Source organism: Mizuhopecten yessoensis, unplaced genomic scaffold (genome assembly GCF_002113885.1).
Source record: "Mizuhopecten yessoensis strain PY_sf001 unplaced genomic scaffold, ASM211388v2 scaffold715955, whole genome shotgun sequence".
NCBI lineage: Eukaryota > Metazoa > Mollusca > Bivalvia > Pectinida > Pectinidae > Mizuhopecten > Mizuhopecten yessoensis.
In genome coordinates, this window is record NW_018479875.1 from 60,909 (window position 1) to 82,728 (window position 21,820).

Here is a 21,820-nt window from a genome sequence, read left to right on the forward strand (position 1 = left end):
ACCGTTTAGCTTATAATTGTTTAAAATAAACAAAAACGTAGTGTGCGACTATCAAATATATACCAAATACACAGAGGTTTTTAATTTGACCTTTGTAGCGTAGCGTATACTGTTATAACTGTTTTATATGTACAACCGTATACAATATAATTATACTTTTATTTTGACCAAGCTTTATTGCTATACGTACGCCTGCAGATCGGGGATCGAAAACAAACTACAACTGATGTTACCTACCGCATATATCGTAATAGGCGACTAATATTGGTACTCAAATACATCTAAAAAATGGTAGACATAAATCCATGCTTAACGTTCAGCATTTAAGGTAATGGCAACAACTGGTTCAACCGTTGTCAGTATAATGTGATTTTGGCTTGGTATTTCATTGAGATAGAACTATAAATCCGGCACCATACCTGTACTATCATAAGCAGGCAAATACACTAGCCTACCTTGTATCCAACACACACACACACACGTAACATAACGCACACAAAGACACGTCCTGCATTTACCTAAGTACCTTAGCTATTGATAGGACGTTAAATCTTATACAACCATCAGTGCTATAAGAACTACAATAATGCAGGCATTGTGAAAGATTCGAACGAAAAATATATCGTTTATAAGTACATTACCAGGAAGTTGGAGGAAATGTAACAATATGAATAGACAACAAAGCATCAGATGACTTCAATGAATACAAGGATTCATTTAGATGAAAGGCTAGTGAGAATAACAATCGAACCTACGATTTTAACTTTGAAAAAAAAATGTATCGGTTATGTCCAACTGAAGCATTAAACAAGGCACTCCCGTGGTATCAACAACATCAATTATTCTGATACATCTGGCATAACGCTTACTGAAATAGTCGACCAAATTATAAACACACCAGAGAAATAAAGCAGTGCGATATATCACACACGGTAGACAGGTATCACACTGTACGTACCTGTCGTTGATACGATCGTCAGCAGTAAGATCAACAAGTGGAACTTGTGTTCACTGTGAGATACAAACACATTGTGTTTTTGTAAATAAATGTTAGCCATGATTTCACAACCACACATTCCTATGTTCAGTAAAAATGTGGAATTCAATGTCCTGGTAAATCCTAAGCGAAATGGTTTCAAAAGGAAATATTCAGGCTGAATGCATACGTCATGTTATGTAAACTTCTTGGTCGCTGAAGGCTCATTTACACAGCTATAAATAGCATAATTGTATACGTGTATAACCGTCCGCCGCTACCTGTACACGCTGCACAAATAATAGATAAAGATATAATACTAATAATAATAATTCGAGGTTCTTATATACCGCTTTATTATAGCCTAGTTCGTAGGTCGTCTCAAAGCGGTTCACAAATTAGTATCCGTGGTTATAGGGCCTTTGCAACAATCCAATACCTTTCTCAACTCACTTGGGAGTATACACCCGGAGCTGTCATTTCGGCGCTAACAGCTAAAGCATTCAACAATTATAGCACTGCCCATCCACGTACTCATTTACAGCTGAGTAGACTGGAACAAGCGGAGTAAAGGATCTTGCTCAAAGATACAACCCAGTGCCGTGCCGTGACTCGAACTCTCAACCCTTCGGTCACGACCCCGGCGCCTACCACCGGACTACCGTGCCTCCAAATATACAAAATTTGTTGCGTGAAAACAATCAAGACCAACTGGTGAAGAAGTTACTTGATCTTTTAAACAATTGCATAACATCACAAAACCTTTATCGATAAGCGAAAGACACATTTTACAATAACATTACGTTTTGCTATATTCAGAGAAATGTCATACGTCAAATAAGACATGCTTTCCATACTGGCCAAGTAGTGTATTGATTACAATAATGGTATAGTCTGCCTTGTTTGGACATATAAACTCCAGAGTAAAGTATAAAGCATCTGTGCATGTACATTAATACAGTAATACAGTATACAGTAAAGTCCACTGTTATGGATTAGGGAATGCTTGGCTTTCTTTTATTGTGAAAGGATAATACACACGTGTGTTTCTTTTTCAGTTTATTTCCGGAATAAAGAACACTATTTCTAAAAAAAAAGCAAAAAAACATGGACATACGGAACGGAATTACGGATACACTAAAATACAAAATGGTAAATTCCGGATATTCATTGATAGTTCATAGAAATATATAAATATGTATACAAACCATCCCCCGCAAAGTAATATTTTTACCCGAAATTAATTATTTTTTAATAACCATCAATGGAATATACACAGAGGATACACACACATGACCATATAACACATTAACTATAACAATCCAATTAATACGGTAACTAACACATTTTTGAACTACCAAGGGAGATAATCGCTACGAAAACAACAATAATCCCTATCATGAGATGCATTGTCCATTGATGTAAGATACTAGTACACGTGCTCGTTCGATGGAAACTACGTGTTACATTTATATACTGGTGATTTAAGTAAGATGTCAGAACCACAAAGAAAACAGTGTGTTGGGACATATGTCATATGATACAATTATCAAGTAAAAATTGGATATGATCAGCAGAGCCCTTAACTCTTTGTTAAGAATGTTAAAGTAAAAGAACATTGACATTATACTTCCACACTCACAATCTCACAGACACTGCGAATGTCAACAACCACAATAGTGCATCCACACGAAAATACAGCATTACTCAAACACTTTTTTTTATCAATAGTCCCTTTCACATTAACTGCGGGACAGTACGTCGCGCATACGTACAAATGCCATTGGGTTTGTTCCTGGCTTCACGTACACAATCATGGTAAAAACTTGCAGTGCTCAAACCAATTTGACCGCTTAAAAAATGTCAGTTTGTTTCGGTTCCCAAAAGACAAGCGGAAGCGGAGGGCATGGATGAACAGCACTAAACAGGGATGGTTGGGTTCTAAATGACAATTTATAGACGGCTGGCACGGATATGACCCTGATAAAAACAAGGTAAAAATCACTAAATGAGGTAATTAAAAAGGTGCTAAATTTAATACAATCACTTATATGATATTTGACAAAAACTATAAAACATGTCAGTAAGATATTTAAGCAACAGTAACCATCAGACCACAGTTATTCGTTACACATATCTGAAATACGCATATGCCATACTGATATGTGGTCACAGCACACTTGTATGTTCATGTGTGCTATGACCCATATCAGTATAGCATATGTGTATTTCAGATATTTGTAACGAACCCCTGTGATCAGAACATTGGTATCGCAGCACATGCATACACAACATACACAGATGTGATATTAATTCTTATAATTGTAGATATATGCATCATAAAGCAGTTGTATTATAAGATTGCGTTGTATCCGTGCTGGTTGCAATACAAATTCACCATGGCAGTTGATATTTTCAAATTATCAAACCATGTTAAAGCGTATTTTATTTAAGTTCGGGAAACAAACTACTATCTACATAAATAAATGCTATGCAACTATATACACATCTTCATAATATGATGAATATATAAATGTTCAGTACATAATTCTAGTGATACATATAGCATAATGATGACTTGTAGTAAATTTACTGTACTGTAGTGCATATGAAAACAAAGTTTGCAAGATTAAAATAAGCATCACTGATTTAAAAAATTGAGAACTAAAATTCTGTCTTTATCAATGGTTCTTATATTTTTTTTTATTTTTTTTTTAAGTAAATCACAAAAATACTATTTTGAAAGGTGGTTAAACAATCAGAAACCAATTTATCCAGTGAGACAAGGAAGCTGGTTCGAGACGGATCCATGGTAAAATATCCACCCCACACCCACCCATTCCTTTCCTCATGCATACCTATTTGTTACTGATTTTATTGGTGTATATAAACAACAGACCAGACTCAACTCAACCTGATAATTATCAATTCATTTTATTCCCCTATATTGCAACAACATGATTGTCATATCACTGATCAAATTATGTTTGACCAAAATACCTCACATGGGCGAACGCTCAACAAATGGCAAAAAGTGAGGCATTGTCAAGGGAGACATTAGGAAGAAGAAAGTTATTTAGAAAGGAGAGAAGAGATAAGGTCCCAAATTTAGTCGCCTCTTACGATCATGCAATTGGGGGCAGCAGGTACAATTCTTACGCCCTACCTGCAGGGCAAGGCTTTGGGTTCTGTCCCCTGGCCGAGACATACCAAAGTCTTTAAAAATGGTAGTTTCTACTCCTGCTTAACGCTCAGCAAATTAGGAGTGGGACGACTGGTTCGCCCGTTGTCAGTATAATGTGACCGGGTGGGGCGTCCTGCTGGGTGTCTTCGGCAGTATGTTTCAGTGAGGTAGCACTATAAAGTCGGCATCAGTTCCGCGCTATCACAAGGAGACAAACACGAACATATCGCAGCCTCCCAAAATACACACACATACACTACACGCATGCATCTTGCACACAGGGGAGGCCGTCCTTAAATGACCTTAGCTGTTAATAGGACGTTAAACAAAATCAAACAAACAAACAAACAAACCAAAATACCTGTGAAAAATGATATTTTTTGTATGCATTCAAAGAAATATTTTGATTGAAAAGAATAATATTTTAATTGAAAAAATGTATGTACTAAGTTTTGAAATCTACCCTGTTTGCTGTCCAAAAGAATCATAGTAGTCAAGAACATGTCAGCAATTTCAATTCTATGTTTCTGTAGCTTTGCAATGAGTTTAAAATATTATTTTTCATTATTTTGTGTGTGCTCTTTTTATTTACAGGAAAGCCAACATTTGAAAACTAAACAGATACATCTTGAGGACGCAAAAAAGCCTCTTTAGACATGCATAAAGGATACTGCAAGCCTGTCCCAGAACTTGTAGCTGAGGCTGAGGTTCAAGCAGATGTTAGTGTCCATGTTGACACTAGTAAAGTAAAACATGTATTTGCTGTTATTAACCCCCTCCCCAGTTTTGATTATTTATTCAATGATTAATGCACTTCCTTTCCCAAACAGCTTCCATTCTGGGTATTTATATTACTATGTATATGCACTTATATAAGATGCTATAGTTTTGTATAATTCCTTTATTCTATCTATACTAACCAACATAAATAATTTGTTTAGAAATAAAACTCACCATACCGTATAATAATCTGTTTTTCAGTGCCTTGATGTAATTCTCTCTGATTCAACAGTTTTGTAACCTTAGCATCAACTAACATAACTAAACTTATGTTTAATTGTATTAAATAAAATTACCATCATTAATTGGTAGATGATCATATCAACTCCACAAAAACGTTATTGATCCAATTCAGAAATCTGTTATGAATATACAACACCAGGAACTGATATGTTCACAAATATTAATCAGTGGAAAAGCTGTACATTTTGTATAATCAAGGACTCAAAGAACCATTATGTTGAATTATGCATTCAAACTTTTGTATTATTGGCTTTCCTGCATGATGAAATACTTTTTTTAATCAACTAGGTTTGATTCAATTTTAGGAATATACATTTAATACTTGTAAGCCATCTTCCATAGATACAAAGTGTAGCCCCTTAAAGTTTGTTTCGGGTATAGATGCTTCAAGGCTTGATGATCACATTTCACTGTGAACTTGTTTCTCTTGAGGTACATAGAACAATCTAAAATGGCGGTTACCATTCCAACAACTCTAGTTTCGTTGGTCCATACTACTTTTAACAACTGTTCAGTGATTTTGAACCAAAGTGAACGCCACCTTTGATGTCGTGGCCATTCGATGTGTGGATCTGATAGAGCATATACTCCAAACCCTGTGATGATGTATCAACCACCAGTCGAAAAGGCAGGCTGTAATCTGGTGAAGCAATGGCATCGGAATTGGCAAGAGCACATTTGAGATTATCAAGTGCGCTTTGTTGAAATGCCGCCCGTTTGAATAGTACACCCTCTTCGACAGCTTAACCAAAGGTTCAACGATGGTGCTGTTACAAGGAACATACTTTCTGAACCAGCTAAGCGTCCCTAGCAGACGTCGAATGTCTTTGAGGTTGGATCAGGTTGAAAATGCTGCATGGCTATCCGGAGGGGGTGAAATTCCATCTTTCGAGATGTGATGACCAACGAAAATACATGAACTCTGGGTAACGTAACACTTATTTGGTCCTAGCTTCAATCCAGCAGCCTCAAGGCGTGTGCAAACAGATTCAATGTCAGACAGATGTTTCTGAAAGGTACTGGGTGCAATAAAGACATCGTCTTTATAACACAAGCAAACCTTCAATGTCAAGCTGCGTAGTGCACGATCCATCAATAGTTAGAAAGTTCAAAGTGATGAACTCAAACCCATTGGTAGGCGGAGAAACTGGATCAATCTGCATCTGGAAGAACCCAGAACTGAGGGCTATGGAGGTTAGATGATTTGGTATTCGGAATTTCATACTGAAAATGCTGAGTATGGCTGTTCAAGTAACGGAAATCTATACCAACTCTGAACTGGGATAGGATAGACTTCGTTGTGATGGGCTGATATGGAACTTTGTTTCGTGATTTCTTATTGACCAACACTATGGGACTCGAAATAAGCTTGTCTGGTTGAAGGCGATACGGTTTGTGGTACTGTAAACCCCAACGGAGGATTGGCATCAGTAACAAATGAGTCTTTGAAGCTGTAAAGACATGACCTGAGATGTGCCATCTCATTTTCCGACAATGTGTCCGGAAGCTGAAAGTATAGTTTCCTGTATACTGCTGTTGAAAGTTCCATATTAGAAACAATCGTGTCCCCTACTGGTACAAAATGATTTCTTCACCATTGATGCTGCACTGGAACAGATTCCTTGTAGGAATAAAAAAAAAATACCAACTGGAAGCTTGCCAAACAATATCATTTCCGTGCCAGGTTGAATGGCTTTTCGCTTCGGACAACGTTGCATCATGAAGTCCATACGAAAAAGATCCAAAATCGAGGACAATCTTTTGTTCTGCGAAAAGTGTGAGGCAAGATGTAAACATAAAGGTGATGAGAACCCTATGGCATTTGAATGTTGAGTGTGGTGGTTCCAAAAACAGATACAGTTTGATTACTAGCCAAAGTAATATATGCGCATTCCTCAGCGTAAATGGGAGATATAAAACCAATTGTAATCCGATGATACGAATCACAATTTACATAAATTGTGCTAACCCTGTCACCAAGAGCAGCAAACTTTTGTGTGCGAATGGTGACTGGAACACACAGAAGTTTAGCTGAATGTGTCATTGGGTCATTGGTATTCACATCTTGCAAATAATCTGAAGTACTTTCACAACTATCGTCAGTAGTGTGCTCTGAGTTAAAGGCACCTGTAATTAAATTTAACTGTTCTCTTCCCGGGAACTGTGCCCTTGGTTCAATGGGGTTGAGAAGTTTCACTGTAACTGCTTACAGTAAAAGGCTGTGTGGCCATTTTGTGAGTAAAGCTGATATGATGTGTTGGGATTTATAGCACCATTGCCATTCCAGCATCAATTTCGGCTTATATGGCCGGCTCCATTACACAAATGACAAGTGAATTGTCTTGATCGATGAGTTGTCGCCCATGAACTAGTGCCAGGGACAGTCTGGTTGATGTGACCGCTAATTTTGTAACTAGATCTGTCAACAGTTAAACCTGGTGTTGGAGTTGTTGGAAACCAGAATCATTATTTGTTCTCGCATTCATGTAAGGAACTTGGGCTGGAGCAAAAGTTGGCGGAAGTGCTGTAGGAGGGGTGAGAGGCACCACTACAACCTCACTGTGGTCCCGATATCCACAGGTCTTGCCCATCTTTGCTGAGTTCAAGGCAGCAGTAATATCCTGTGGTGAACCGGCACGAACAAAAAAAAAGTTTGTTGGGAAGACCACTGATGAACTTATCCAAAGCTTCAAAACTTGGCTTCCCGATTACCCCCCCCCCCCCCTTTTTCTACTATTCTACTATTTGACAGTGATAATCCTCCATTGGTTGACCAAGAAGGAGCACATGCGAGTCCACAATAGCAAGACGCTGTTTAAGAAGATGCAAAATGCTGTCTCAATCCTCCTGGTCTGTCAGAGAATGAAAAAGAGTTCGTGCAGGCTTTTTGAGGTGAAGATGGAAAGCAGTTATTTTCCGACTTTTGGATCATCGTATTTTAAAAAGCAGCATGGGATGTGAATCCCTGTAGAGATTTGCTGTTATTTCTATTGGGGAACCCCGAAAATTGTTGACACGTGATATTTCTGGCCATATCAAAATCTGACTCAAAATTTTCACAATTTTGTTCAAAATTACTAAATCTTATCCTGCAAAATTTAATTTGGTACCAGTTGGATAACATAGAAATAACATGTTCTGTATAGTAGATGTAATCAATAGAATGTCATCAAAAAACTTGTTTGAAAAAGGACCAAATGTGGTATGCCCCGTTATCTGCCCCAATATTCTGACATTAATGATTTTACAAATTTAACATTTCTATAATTTGAAATTACGATAAAGATGCATTATCCCCCGTTCTGTCCCGAGATGTTAGTATATTGGGTACCAAAGACACCAGGATGATCCTTTCGGAAGTGTGAAAAAGTTAGCACAGAGTCTAGATAATGCCGAGGAAAATGCAATATTGAGGAATGACTTCTGGTACAAATTGTAATGTGTACAATATACATCTGATCATATACATTGTAACGAGTACAATATACATATGAGCACATATATGGTAATGTATACAATTGACAGCTGAGCATATACATGGTAATGTATACAATTTACAGCTGAGCATACACCTTGTGATGTATACAATATACAGCTGAGCATATACATTGTAACGTATACAATCTACAGCTGATCATATACATTGTAACGTATACAATCTACAGCTGATCATATACATTGTAACGTATACAATATACAGCTGATCATATACATTGTAACGTATACAGTATACAGCTGAGCACATACATTGTAATGTATACAATATACAACATATACACTGGGATGCATAGTCCATCAATCTAATACAGTTAAGTTGCTGTTTTCGGTTTTTTCAAACACCGAGTTCATTTTGATTTTGAGTTAAACACGTTATGTTTTCAACGTTTAATTCTTAAAACTTTGCTATAGTATTGTATTCTCATATTTAAAAATGCAAAGGAAATGATATTGTTTGGTAAAAACCACAAAAATCAAACAAAAAATTATCATTACATGTACGAAGTTAACTTTTTGAATGTAAATAAATATTCCTGTATGTATCAAATAGGTGTATATTGTGATTTGTATGTAAAATAGATGTAAACAATGTGAGTTGCTTTGCAAAAGTGCTTGTTGCTATGGTCAAAATGTTTATAATGAACTATTTGGGTTTGTAAAAACCATTATAATCAAATGGAAATCACACAATGAATAATTTACTTCTTATTGAAAATGAAGATGAATGTATGTATCAAATATGTATATATTGTAGTGATTAATATGTAAAATAGATATAAATAATGTCAGTTGCTATGCAAAAATGCTTGTCGCTATGAAAAAAAAAATATATATTCTGTTATCTTTCAATAAGTAAAAAGAAACTGTTAGTATCAGATAAAAAATATAACAGTTGTAAAAGGAGCATATCATTTTGAGTTGAAAATGTTGATTTTAACATAAAATGTTGTATTTTAAAGCCTGAGCAGAATATGTTACTTTGACGCGTTACTATGGCCTGTGGCTAAGGACATACACAACCAAATAGTTCAGGTTTTACAGAATTTGTTAGTTGTTAACATGCACTTCTAATTGGTAAAAATATAAAGGGATAAGGCGAGGGTCCAGACACACCCCTTAGTGCATATATTCCTTTAATTTGTATTCATTGTCATTTAATTGGCTGAGTTCTAAGAATGCATCATCAAAAATAAAACCTGAACCGAGTACCCAGACTAGCCCACGTCTGGCAGGTGACCCCATACCTTTTCACGTCCGATTGGGGATTTGAACCCCGGCCGCCTTGGTGAAAGGTAAGTTTGCTATCCACTTCACCACCCGCATGACAATAAATAGCTGTTTTTGTTAATGTTTCTGCCATTACACAATTTCTATTTATGTTGTGATTTCTGAAGCATTTGGTCATTAATCTAATAATACAACAAAAAATGTGGGTGGACGGATATATAGGTGTCCCTGACAGGAATGTTTATTGGAGAAAAGTCGTCTGCTCCATTTGGAGCATACGAGCCTCATAAAATAGGAAAAACAACTGATATCTTAACACATATTAAACATATTCTGAGTCACACAAGTAGGTACATTCAAATGTATGTTTTATATACAGTTGTGGGACCGCACAACGCACCAAAGATGGCGTGCGCACACCGTGCATACATCGTTCACACACCGTCCGCACATCGTCCACACATGGTGCGCACAACTGTGCGATTTAGCAATCGTTCGCCCCGTTGTGCGCTTCTCTCCGCACAACTGTGCGATTTGGTATCGTTTGTAGATCAAAATTACGGAATGACAAAAATACGGAAGGCTTGTATGCGATAATGTACACTGTGTATATATCTGTAATTTCTCATCCCAATAATCAAGATTATACAATTTCACAATGCGTATTACACAGTATTACAGTGACCGTTAGGCTGTCAAGAATGGGTTTGGCTCCAAGGTAACAGAACAGGTAAATAACAATTTTATGAGTGTCCGGAGTTTTACCTGACCAGTGCCTGACACACAGAGCTGATATGCGATACCGTTTGACCGTAATAAAAAGGATTTGTTATTTGCATTCGTTTACCTATATATAGCTCCCCTTCACCTGGATTTTCACACCCCCGGCCTTACCCGACGAGTTACGTAAATGCCCCAGGCGGGGAGAAAACTACGGTCCAGGTACATGTACACAATGGTTATGTTTACCTGTATACGGGGTTGTGTTGTAATTTTACATGTGTCGATTAAGTTTGTTTAAAAACACAGAAAACACAATTCCTAAATATAAGAATTTATAGACAGAAAGATAAGTTTATAGATGTTGCTAGAATATAGAAACATACGTAAACATCAAGTTTATATGTTTAACAAGAAACCGTATAAATTGTTAAGGCATTCCTCAATTTACACCAACCACGATTGTTATCGCACAACGTCCGTCCATCGTGCGCACATATGTGCGCAAGCAATGATCGTTCGGCTTTGTATCGTTCGCCCATCGTGCACACACCGTTCACACACCGTGCACACATCGTGCGCACACCGCACATCGATCCCACAACTGTAATAATAGTATACCTATTTTTTCTTAATGTTTACATACCTTGACATATTTGCTCAGAGACGCATATACTACAGCTCTGGCTTCATATGTCTCTGCTTTGCTGTACATCTCATATTTAACAGCACGTGTTTTTCTTTCTTCCGAGTGTTCCAATGCATCTTAAGAACTGCATTATACTTACAAGAATGTGTCCACACATTCTTGGGATAACGCACATTGATGATTATTGAAGTATAGAAAAAACGACTTGCCGATTGACTTAATTTTGTGTTGAAACTGGAAGTCGCAATGTACAAATGTTACACATGCAAGTAAGTCTGAACCCTTGTCCCACACGCCTGAACCTGGCAACTATTTAGCACGATTACTAGCCGAAAAACGGGAAAGAAGTGACTTAACCAATCGTCTATATCTGCAGCTATCACACTATCATATCCATATACTTGAAATTGGATGGAAGATATTTTAAACGCAGCCTACGAGTCTGTCATCTTCCATAGAGAATGTAAACAATTTACAGAAAGTGTGCGTACAATAAAACGGGGTAAACCCTGTCGCTTTGATATTTAAGTCGATTTGATTAATCATTGATACCTAAAGTGTATAATATTGCTTGAATAATTAAAATTTATAGTCTTCTAGTTTCAGTAGGTATATAATATATATATGTTTTGGGAAGAATATAAGTAATATTTTACATTATTGTATTGCAAGTGAGATTTCCATTTTCGTGCGAAATAGAAATAGAATAGAATATGACGTGTGTCGGAATTCTCGTTTATCTCCCTTTTCAAGGGGTAGAAATTAAGGACAAAAATACCAGCCGGCGGCTCAAATAACCTTAGCTGTTAATAGGACATTCAATAAAATAACCTTACAGTCGGCTACAGGACACGATTCGCACATTACGTTCTCCGCGTGATATATGTTGAGATGTCGGACGATTCACATTCTCACAGATTGCAGGTACTCCGTTGCGTCTTGGAACGAGAGTCTTAAAAGATCGTTAAGAGATGTTTAGGCATTAGTAGGTTCTGTAGACAGACACATATAGAATGAAAGTTATCCAATATATGCCTGTAACCATATCTCCTTTTAAAGAGTTTCCATTTTAGACGACATTGTAAATATATTTTTGTTCAATGACAATGTAGTCGCCTTGACAACAGGGTCGGTTGTGATGTTGTCACGTTTGAATATTGATGAACGTGAGCCGATCAATTACTGCGGTCCGACCCTTACCTTGACACTGAAGCATTAGTTTAACTCTGCACCCAATCTTTGTCCTATCAGAAACCCATCGATTGACAGGTCTATTGCCGTTCGATTGTAGTTTCCCCCCAAAACTTCGTGTTCCCGTTTAACCTTTTGCTTCATACCATAATAATACTATCGTAATTACACCTCGGTGGATCGACATCAATTGTATCTTATAATTATAGGCCTTTCTTAGCTTTTCTTCCAAATTAATCATGTAATGTATTGCTAAATTCAGCCCTGTTTGATTATCAATTATGCGCAAATTAAAGATTTGCAGGGGTACTCATTTATTAATCTCCTCTCCGTTTACTAGCCGATGTGGAATCATTCCAGTACCTTCATGTAGTATAACATGCAATACAAAGAAATACAAAAATCAAGCTAAATGCTAAAGTATTTTTTATTAACTTTAATGTATTTTTCAGAATGTAAATTATAGTTAACAAAATGGAGGTGACTAATTCATTTAAATATACGTCAACAGTTTTATTAGTATACATACTAATGTGCTGATGTTTCAGTTTCCGCTTAAAGATTAAGAAATACGGCAACGTTAGATTATTTTGCGACATAAATGGTAAGTTATTGTATAAATATCGACAAAAACAACGATATAATTATTTGAAACGATGATATATTACTTCATATCTCAACTATTAGTATTGTTGGTATAATACTTTGACCTGGTTTGTGATCAGTGAACTATTATAGGTATATCAATGGTAAGGAACATACATTGAAATGATGTCAAACATTAGACATGAAGTAAGCAAACATACGTTTAAGTCAAGGTTCTAAAATTATTGATGACTTTGATATGATAAAAAATATATTCTTGCAATTGTAAATAATACGGAATACAAATATAATTGTTCAACTGAGTACGACATGTATATTGTCGTACATAAAACCACACTTTTTTTGTTTTGATAATGATTAAAAAGGCCATTTTTTGTGATAAAAAAGAGAGCGTAAAGCACATAATATTTTTTTTTTTAATATCCAGCCATCGCAATTATCACAACTATCTCATTTTTGTAACTAAGTATAGCCCCCAAAAAGGTAACATAGCAGAACTCTGTCTTTATCCGACTTATTAGTTACTGCTACGATTATAATTCGTATTGGTTTACGTCACACTTAACACACATGCTATCCACATTTAATTGAAGTACACGGAACAATAGCCATAACATTGTAAATTTTACCTAAGGTCGGTGTAAGAACAATCAAATGTCATTGCTATAGGAAAATGTTATCATATTAATTGGCAAGTCTCATTAGCAATGACTAAATTTGGTGGAATTGTATTTAATACAAACCAACGGATATGCTTTATGTATATAAAACATCACTCATCATACCTGATTTAATGTTCAATTATCTTCCCAGAACATGAACCAAATATCCATGCCAAATAAATTGACGTCGAAGATGTTGAGACGTGACATTACCATAATGTGTAATGGCTCTAAAATGTGCGGGCCTGGTTCTTGTTTCAAATCGTCAATTTGATCAGTGGATTACAGATTAACTGACTTAATGACGTATGCATACACCCAACCATTCAAAAGCGGTCACACTATTTACGTATATTTTACGGAGTGAAAAGAAGCCAAGATGGCCTGTATTGCTAACCTGGATATTTACGCAAAAACGTTAAATATTATAACAAAAGTAGTATGACAAATACTACCTTAGAGATAGAGCCATTCCATTGGTAAATCCTACCAGCATCTATTTGTATAATTTCGAATCCCAGCCATTCAACAATGCTTCTCGCCAAATATGGCTGATTTTTATCTCACATTGTCAAAGAAGAAATCGCGCATACCGATATGGCCTAATTTCACCTTTGACAAATCTGACAATTTGTTAAAAGGTGTTTTTTATTATATCCACCATCCTCCCCCTCTTTACTCCCTCCACCACAAACGAAGGGAATACACAAAAAGACGATCTATGAATTGGCTTCTTTAAGGATTTTTTTTCCACGTAAGAAAAAGGTACTCATAGGTTTAGGGATATAAATTTATATCAATATATCTTCTAACTTCTAGTATCCTACAACATAGCGATGCTACAAGTAAATTAACTCGAAAGGCGTCCTTATTAAGCAAGCTTGCTTGTGTATGTACCTGAACCACTTTGACAACACAACTTATACGTACAATAAGCTGACACATATAAAGTGTTCTAATTACAATGTGATTTTGTATTCGGCTGAAACATTCCTTTTTATTTTTAATGGTTTTTTTGTTTGTTTTTTGTTTGTATACACAAAATGAAACATTTCACAAAACATTTCATATTTTATCAATAACACTAAGTTAATGCATGAAGTAATTGAGTTTCATGAACAAGTTTAGCACTTGTTTTTACTACTAAACGTAAATTTACCAATTATAAGGAGAGTAAGTGAGTATGATTGCCATAATAAAGGTATGTATTAGGTTATACAATTGACTAAAGGGTCTGTAGTATTAAGAGCCAGGAGCCTTAACATTACATGTCTAAAGTCTTCATTAGCTGACACATTTAAAACTTTTTCTTACAAAAGTTCATTTATTCTTCAAAAGTATTTTATGTAAGCCACGACAGACTTGGTCCAGCTACAAAGTACTAGTAACGCCCTACCCCAAGGAGTGTTAGTCTACAATCAGAACATACAACTCTGGTTTTATACATAGAATATGTTTTTAATATAAACAAGCAACAGTGATAAGAATAAAATCATATAAGGAATATTATAGTCAGTAAATACTCAGTATGTCTCTACCTGCGTGAGAGTATAACTACTCATTTATCAAAAAGTGAAACCTTCAAAGATCACGTCGTTATGTCCCGAGCTCACGGGATACTGATTACATTTGAAATTCCTCTCGTTATTCTGTTAGTTGTCTGAAGTGAATATTATATCCCAGAAGACCCGTACACACAGAAATGCCGATGTCCCAGTGTTCAGACCCACTGTCGAATTAAGCATTATGCTGAAACTTCATTTTATTACTAGACGCAACCTATGTGTCTCAATTTCCTACGTAAACAGACTGTTTGGTATTAGTTTGTGTAGGTGACACTCTGTATTGACCATTTCTTAATTGTTTTATTGATACCACAAGCATTCTACGTTTGATAGTTGTTTTGCCAAGGAAAATAATTTACATCCATCACAGTATTAAGTGAAGTTTCCTCGAGTTGTTTGTTCATTGTCATCACGTATCTTCGCGTACTGAAAAAAATCTAGTTTCCGTAATCAGCAGAACTCCCAGCAACGGCTGTATTGACGTATGCTCCCTTGTTACCTGTGAACAAAAGTAATAGGATTTCTTTTTGAATATTTTTAACCAACTAATCTGTGAGTTGAACGTGGTATCAATAAAAAACCTCAAGCTAAATATGCTTTTTCTTTCTCATTAAGGAAATAGTCAAATGCCACAATTGCCCATTTAAATAGTAAAATTTAAATAAATAAAATGTTCAAAACAATGCTCAATAATCAAAGATACAGGAGATCAAAATGTTGAAAACTACTACAGTGTATATGTACATGAACAAACCAATGAACAAATTGATTAACTAAAGTAATATCAACAAATTAAAACATGCACTTTTATAATACCACATACATTCTTTGTGTTGAAGGTATGTCGGAAGATGAAACTGTTTTTGTCAATTTCTAATTACATTTGCTCATATAATAACTTATATGCATGTGGGATTCATCATTCCTGATTTAAAAGCATCTTGAAGGGAGTTAAGATTTCAGGGATTAAGTTGCATCAAAGCGTTTTTGTAAATTAATAATTACGAACTCAATGGAATGGTTTGTGTTTGGATTAGTTATGACTTTACTTTATTATGTAAAGTTTGGTTATGATACCGATCAACTGTCATTTATGACGAGTTTAGACAACAACTTACCAGACGTTACACCGTGGGGCTCATCATATATGTTTGGATTCGACCGACCCTCCAAAGACTCGTAATCTCTGTTAATACAAAAACATATACTGTGTCGGTCACATGTTGGAGATCGTATACCATAACTACAGAAATGTGTATAAACCATGGCAGTATATAGAATTGCTGATAACAAATACTCACTTGGCAATGACTGTTTCTTTCTGGTGACCTACAAATACAGACAACCAAACATAATTGTGTTAGCCTGGGTAACATTAAAATGCATATAAATATATCAACTTGATGACACTGGTTTATCTCACATTGGGAAGTTATTACTCTTACTCATCCAAGCAGTTTTTATTCCTGCATTCAAATCAGCATGCATTTTGTTTAAATGTAGATGAAGAGGCGTTAAAAAAAAATGTTTACCCGTTTGCTATCGGACAATCTAGATAAAAAACAATTCAATAACGTTTTTTTTAATAAATTCTTTCACCCAAATACAAAGTATATGAGTGAGACATTTAAATATCTATGCTGCACGAAATTTATCATCGCGATCTAATTTTGATCTGGAAAACCGGGTTTCCGCCAACATCAAGATCAAACTAGCGCATCCGGACAAAAAGAGATATACATTGTCAAAACTGCTTTCCTGATTGACAAATAAAGTTTATATATATGTGTATACTGTGTAAGGACAATTGACATGCATCAGTCTCAGTGTGTGCTTTACCTTCAGGATGACTTCCGATTTCAGAGTATATGGACGGTTTGGCAATTGCATTCATATCGAGTTGTTCATACGACGATCTATGTAGAAATAAGTAGCACAAAATAAGAAAAAAAATCAATATTTGATTTAAAGCATTAAATGATTGTTGATTTGTGTAGTAAGCATAACGCCACAATGTTGTATTTTAAGATAGAAAAAATATATAATTACCGCTCTTCCTCTTCAGGAGGTGCCACGTCTGTAAGATAAACGGATAGATATGTATTTAAACAAACAAAATGTTCAATTCAATACAAACAAAAGATTTACCTGTACGTTATATAAAACATATTTTTCATTGCTAAAACTCATCTACATGTTCTATAAATTGAAACAAAAAATATTGCTCATTGATACCTTGGACCAAACGAGTAAAAGATTATAATGCATTCTTTGCTGAAATTACCTTGTTCTGAAAGTTGCTCCTTCTGAAATTCTCTGTGTTTCAGATGCTGTCTTTTGCTGAGAAACAATATATAAAGACCATTATATGTTTACTGATACATCATCATACTATATGATCGTATTGTGGGAGAATTGTTTGTGAAATAACATGCTATTTTCTATTAATCATAATGTCAAAACAGAACAATTCTGACAAGATGTGGTATTATAAGTATACACTGTTCATAAAAAAATTGAAAGAAGTTATGATAAAACGAATAAGATGTCGACAAAGTTTATCTCAAAATGCATTTACTTACATGAATGGTAGTCTACCATACCCTGTACAATTATAAAGGGATAAGTTATTATAGCGAGTTCTGTAATGTGAAGAAATAAACACACTTTCTATTTTTTTTATGAAATACTTCAGTTGTCTAGGAGACGTTCTTTGCATCATTTAGAAAAACAAATACTGTATTTGTATATAAGAACAATTTATAAGTATGAAATAGGAATATCTTAGATCCTTATTTGAAGATTATTCAGTAAATATGGCATTTTTTTTTTTCAATAAATAGTTAGATAATTAATACGTACGACTTATAAATATTCCGAGTCCTACTGTCAGCAGGAGAGTGAACACACCAGTACACGTTAGGGAAACTCCTGTTACGTACATGTTGTCGGTAGCACTGGATAGTTCTTTTAAAAAAAAGCACATACATCAGTCTGTATCACCCGAAACGTTGTGTTGTACATTTCTTTATTGGATATTGAATATGAAATCAACTGCAACATTTTAACTCCGTTGGATTAGGAAGCAGGGATGTTGCCATCAAGAAAGGTAGCATATGTGATCGGGAAATAATATAGAGGTAAAATGCTAAAATGCTCAAAATCCCAATATCTTAACTTTCCTAAGCGTTTTAATATATGTTTTCTCTTCCACATATTTCTTTTGTAGATGGTATGCAATTTCAATAGAAATTTTGAACATATTAGCAATACGTGATACGCAAGGTAAATAACGAACCTTCCCGAACTGTACATCCAACGGCTTCGATCGATGTTGTATTTCCATGTTCGTTGTATGCTGCAATTTTAAAGGAATACAGTCGTTCTCCCTCCAAATTGTCTACATACAGACTATAGATGTTACTTCTTTCAACTTCATATGGAATCGTCAAGGGGTAAACCTGCTTTGAGTTCAGAAATCCATTACTGCTGAATAAAACACGGTAAAACTTGGAGTTTCCGCCGTCCTTCCACGATACTTCGGCAGTCTTAGGCTGTCTACAGTCAACTGACAAAATTATTGGGAAGCTTGGATCTCCTGTTGTATAGATATAAACGGTATGCCTAAAGCTCATTTGAGGTGTAAAACACATATACGATAATAAAGCATGATGTGGTTGATTACAAGGTGTAAAAGCGTCCAAATATAATCATTAAAGTAATTTTCTTTTGTGTAAGCTCTGGTCAATGTACTTTTTTATAGTAATGCATCGATTTTAATTATATATGAAACATTTGTATTTAATGTATTTAACTTTATTTGTATTGTATTCAGATACAAATGTAAAATGTAAAGGCAGTTTCTTCTGATAAAAAGTACCCTTCTGAAGAAACAACATATCTGATACAGCGTAACAGTGTGATATTATAGTTCGTGCTATTGAGTGTATGCATGACTCCAATGCTTTGCTACTTAAACTTCAGAAAACTATCAACATACACATCTTTAAAATTATGATCTTATTAGAACAGTTTTAAGTTTTGAAACAAACTGAAATTTCTCTTCAATTGATGGCTCTTGCCTAGACAAGGAACAAGAGGCCATAGAAGGACCTTGGTGCCCACCATGAACGGATCTTTGTCGGATCTACAGAAGATGATCTTTTACACTATTTGCTCTTCATTTTCCTTATATGTACTATTACCCAGTGTATGTTGGAATTTCTAAACAGGAACCTTGTTTTAACTTAAATCACTGTCATGTCATGTTATTCGCCACTGTGCAAAACGTTATTGTACAAGATTTGCGTAACTATATGCAAAATGCTTAAGATGTGTAATTGGGAATGCTGTCAATCACGGATGATTTATCATTAGTGCAAGGATACATTTAACAAAGGAACCAAGAGAAACATGCATATATAAAAGTGATAAAAAATTGAATAGTCAAAATACAATATGGCTGCCTGGTTGCCATCTGGGTTATCTGATTCGTCCCAAAATTTAGTTTGCGTAAGTACAGACTATGAAAAATCCTCGTGTGAAAATCGTGAACCCTCATGTAAACTTTGAAAATAAATTCCCTCAAGAACTGTCTGAGAAATAGCGGTAACAAACGTTCTCACTGAAAAGACAAGATGGCCACCATTCTGCCATCTCAGTTTTACCCATCAGCCCAAACGTCGATATGCATATTTAAAGATCATGGGGAACATTCATGTGCAATTTGAGAAAGATCCCTCTAGTTCTTTCTGGGTAAAAAAATTCTTACAAACTTTAACTCTTTAATTTCAAAATGGCCGCCTGTCGGTATTTTTCGTTTTCCCAACTATTGGGGACAAGATCAACCAAAATAAATCTGCTGCACCCATTTCAATATTTGAGATCTTTGTCCATGTATTTCCTTTCTACTTCTAACTACTTTTTTCTTTTTTAGCGCCTTGCTTGGCTTACTGAACGTTTGCCAAGATGAGTAAGGCCATGGGTTCTGCCCCAGGCCGGGACATACCAAAGTCGTTAAAATGGTAGTTATTATTACATGTACCTGCTTGACATTCAGCATTTAGGGAAATGACAACAACTGGTTCTTCCGTTTTCAGTATAATATGATCTGGTGAAATGAAGTGCTGAGTGCCTATAATAACTACGGTCGATACTCAAGTTGCGCACGAACTGTATAGCTGACCATTGCACTTCCCTGGCTGTTTGTTGCTGTGACATTATACAATCCAAACCAGTTATCTTGTATATTCGTACGTGTTCCCTCTGACACAGCAGATAGATTAATCATCTGGAAGCTATTTTAAATAGCAAAGTTGTCCGCCCCATTTACAAGTTCTGTGGCACATGTCAATGGGGTGAGTTGAAAAGTCCATGTGAACACTGGTTCTGGATTTGAGATGAACATGGCAAGAATAGTTAGGGTTTCTAACAAAGCAAATTCAAACGTTTGATAATCTTTCGGAATCTGGTACGGACGTGGCTTACCTGGAATGAGAAAACAAATATCGATCATAATTTATTTGTCTGCAATTCTGAAATGGTGAAAAGAGAAATCATGTTAGTGGCCACTATACGTTAAAAGTACCAAAAAGCCACAGAGATGGAATTGAACTCCATCGAATTCATATAAAATTAACTCCGGGGAGATGCTTTTATTCTCATTAAAAGGTCTAAAACAATAACCAAAATAGTGGGCTAGTTTGCGCTACATTGAAAGGACATTTTGTTTAGCAGTAAACATGTCCACGTTATTACAACTCTGGGGAGGTAAGCTATTTTCTTTCTTCAATTAACTATTCTGTGCTGTTCGGTATGTCTGACTCGAATTGATGTTGATTGCAATCAATCGAAATAGAACAAAAAATCGCTAATAACGTAATAAAGTGTGTGAAAACAACTTGTTTGTCTAGGAACAAACCCATTATTAATGGTGCTTTTACATTGTACTAATGCAGAATTAATATTGTTTCATCATTGAAACTACTGTGTTGTTATTTACATTTACTTAACATATAATGTTCATGTTCCAGCAATGATATAAATACAGTTGTACTTGATAACAGAAGTTGTTAAACTATAAAAATGCTCATGGAACACCCAACAAGCGGATGCTTACCGACTAAATATTGCCTGTTGAATTCAGAAATGACTTGACTAATGTCGCTAAACAAACACTTCATTTAGGGATATTGACCGATATCTTTAGTAGATTGAAAAACAATAGCATTACCACCTTTTCCTTCGATTTGCCCGTGACCGTGCAATATCTGATACTCTCTTTCCATGACAAACTAAATGACTAGAACGTGTAGAACGGGAATTATGACATTATACAATGTCACTATTTATTACTCTTTCAAGAAGCCTACATCTCGGGCTGAAGCTTGATTTAACGAATTGTGCTCTATTAACTACTTAGAACAAGAAGTCTTTTACAGAAACAATAACATCCCATTGAATATATTCCTTTCTGCTTTATTACATAGATAGAGGTTTAGATTCCTTACACAAATGTAT

At 35.4% G+C, this 21,820-nt stretch overlaps 2 protein-coding genes across 3 annotated transcripts in view; both read right to left on the reverse strand.

The window, feature by feature from the left end:
* LOC110441435 (hemicentin-1-like) overlaps nt 1-1,179 on the reverse strand; it is a 52,346-nt gene extending 51,167 nt beyond the window's left edge. For both annotated transcript variants that reach the window (XR_002461872.1, XM_021484564.1), the window contains exon 1: nt 959-1,179. Coding sequence is in view for 1 of the 2 variants with exons in the window: in XM_021484564.1 (XP_021340239.1) it covers nt 959-1,076 (118 nt within the window). In the remaining variant the exon portion in view is untranslated. The remainder of the gene's footprint in view (nt 1-958) is intronic.
* Nucleotides 1,180-16,598: 15,419 nt separating this feature from the next.
* LOC110441434 lies at nt 16,599-20,598 on the reverse strand. Its single transcript, XM_021484563.1, has 8 exons — nt 20,462-20,598; nt 18,600-18,899; nt 18,164-18,268; nt 17,884-17,905; nt 17,586-17,641; nt 17,351-17,378; nt 17,141-17,217; nt 16,599-16,630 (listed from the first exon to the last, which is right to left on the reverse strand). Exons 1-8 carry the CDS (start codon nt 20,589-20,591, stop codon nt 16,599-16,601), a joined length of 750 nt encoding a protein of 249 aa, XP_021340238.1. The 5' UTR covers nt 20,592-20,598.
* Between the last annotated feature and the right edge of the window lie 1,222 nt (nt 20,599-21,820).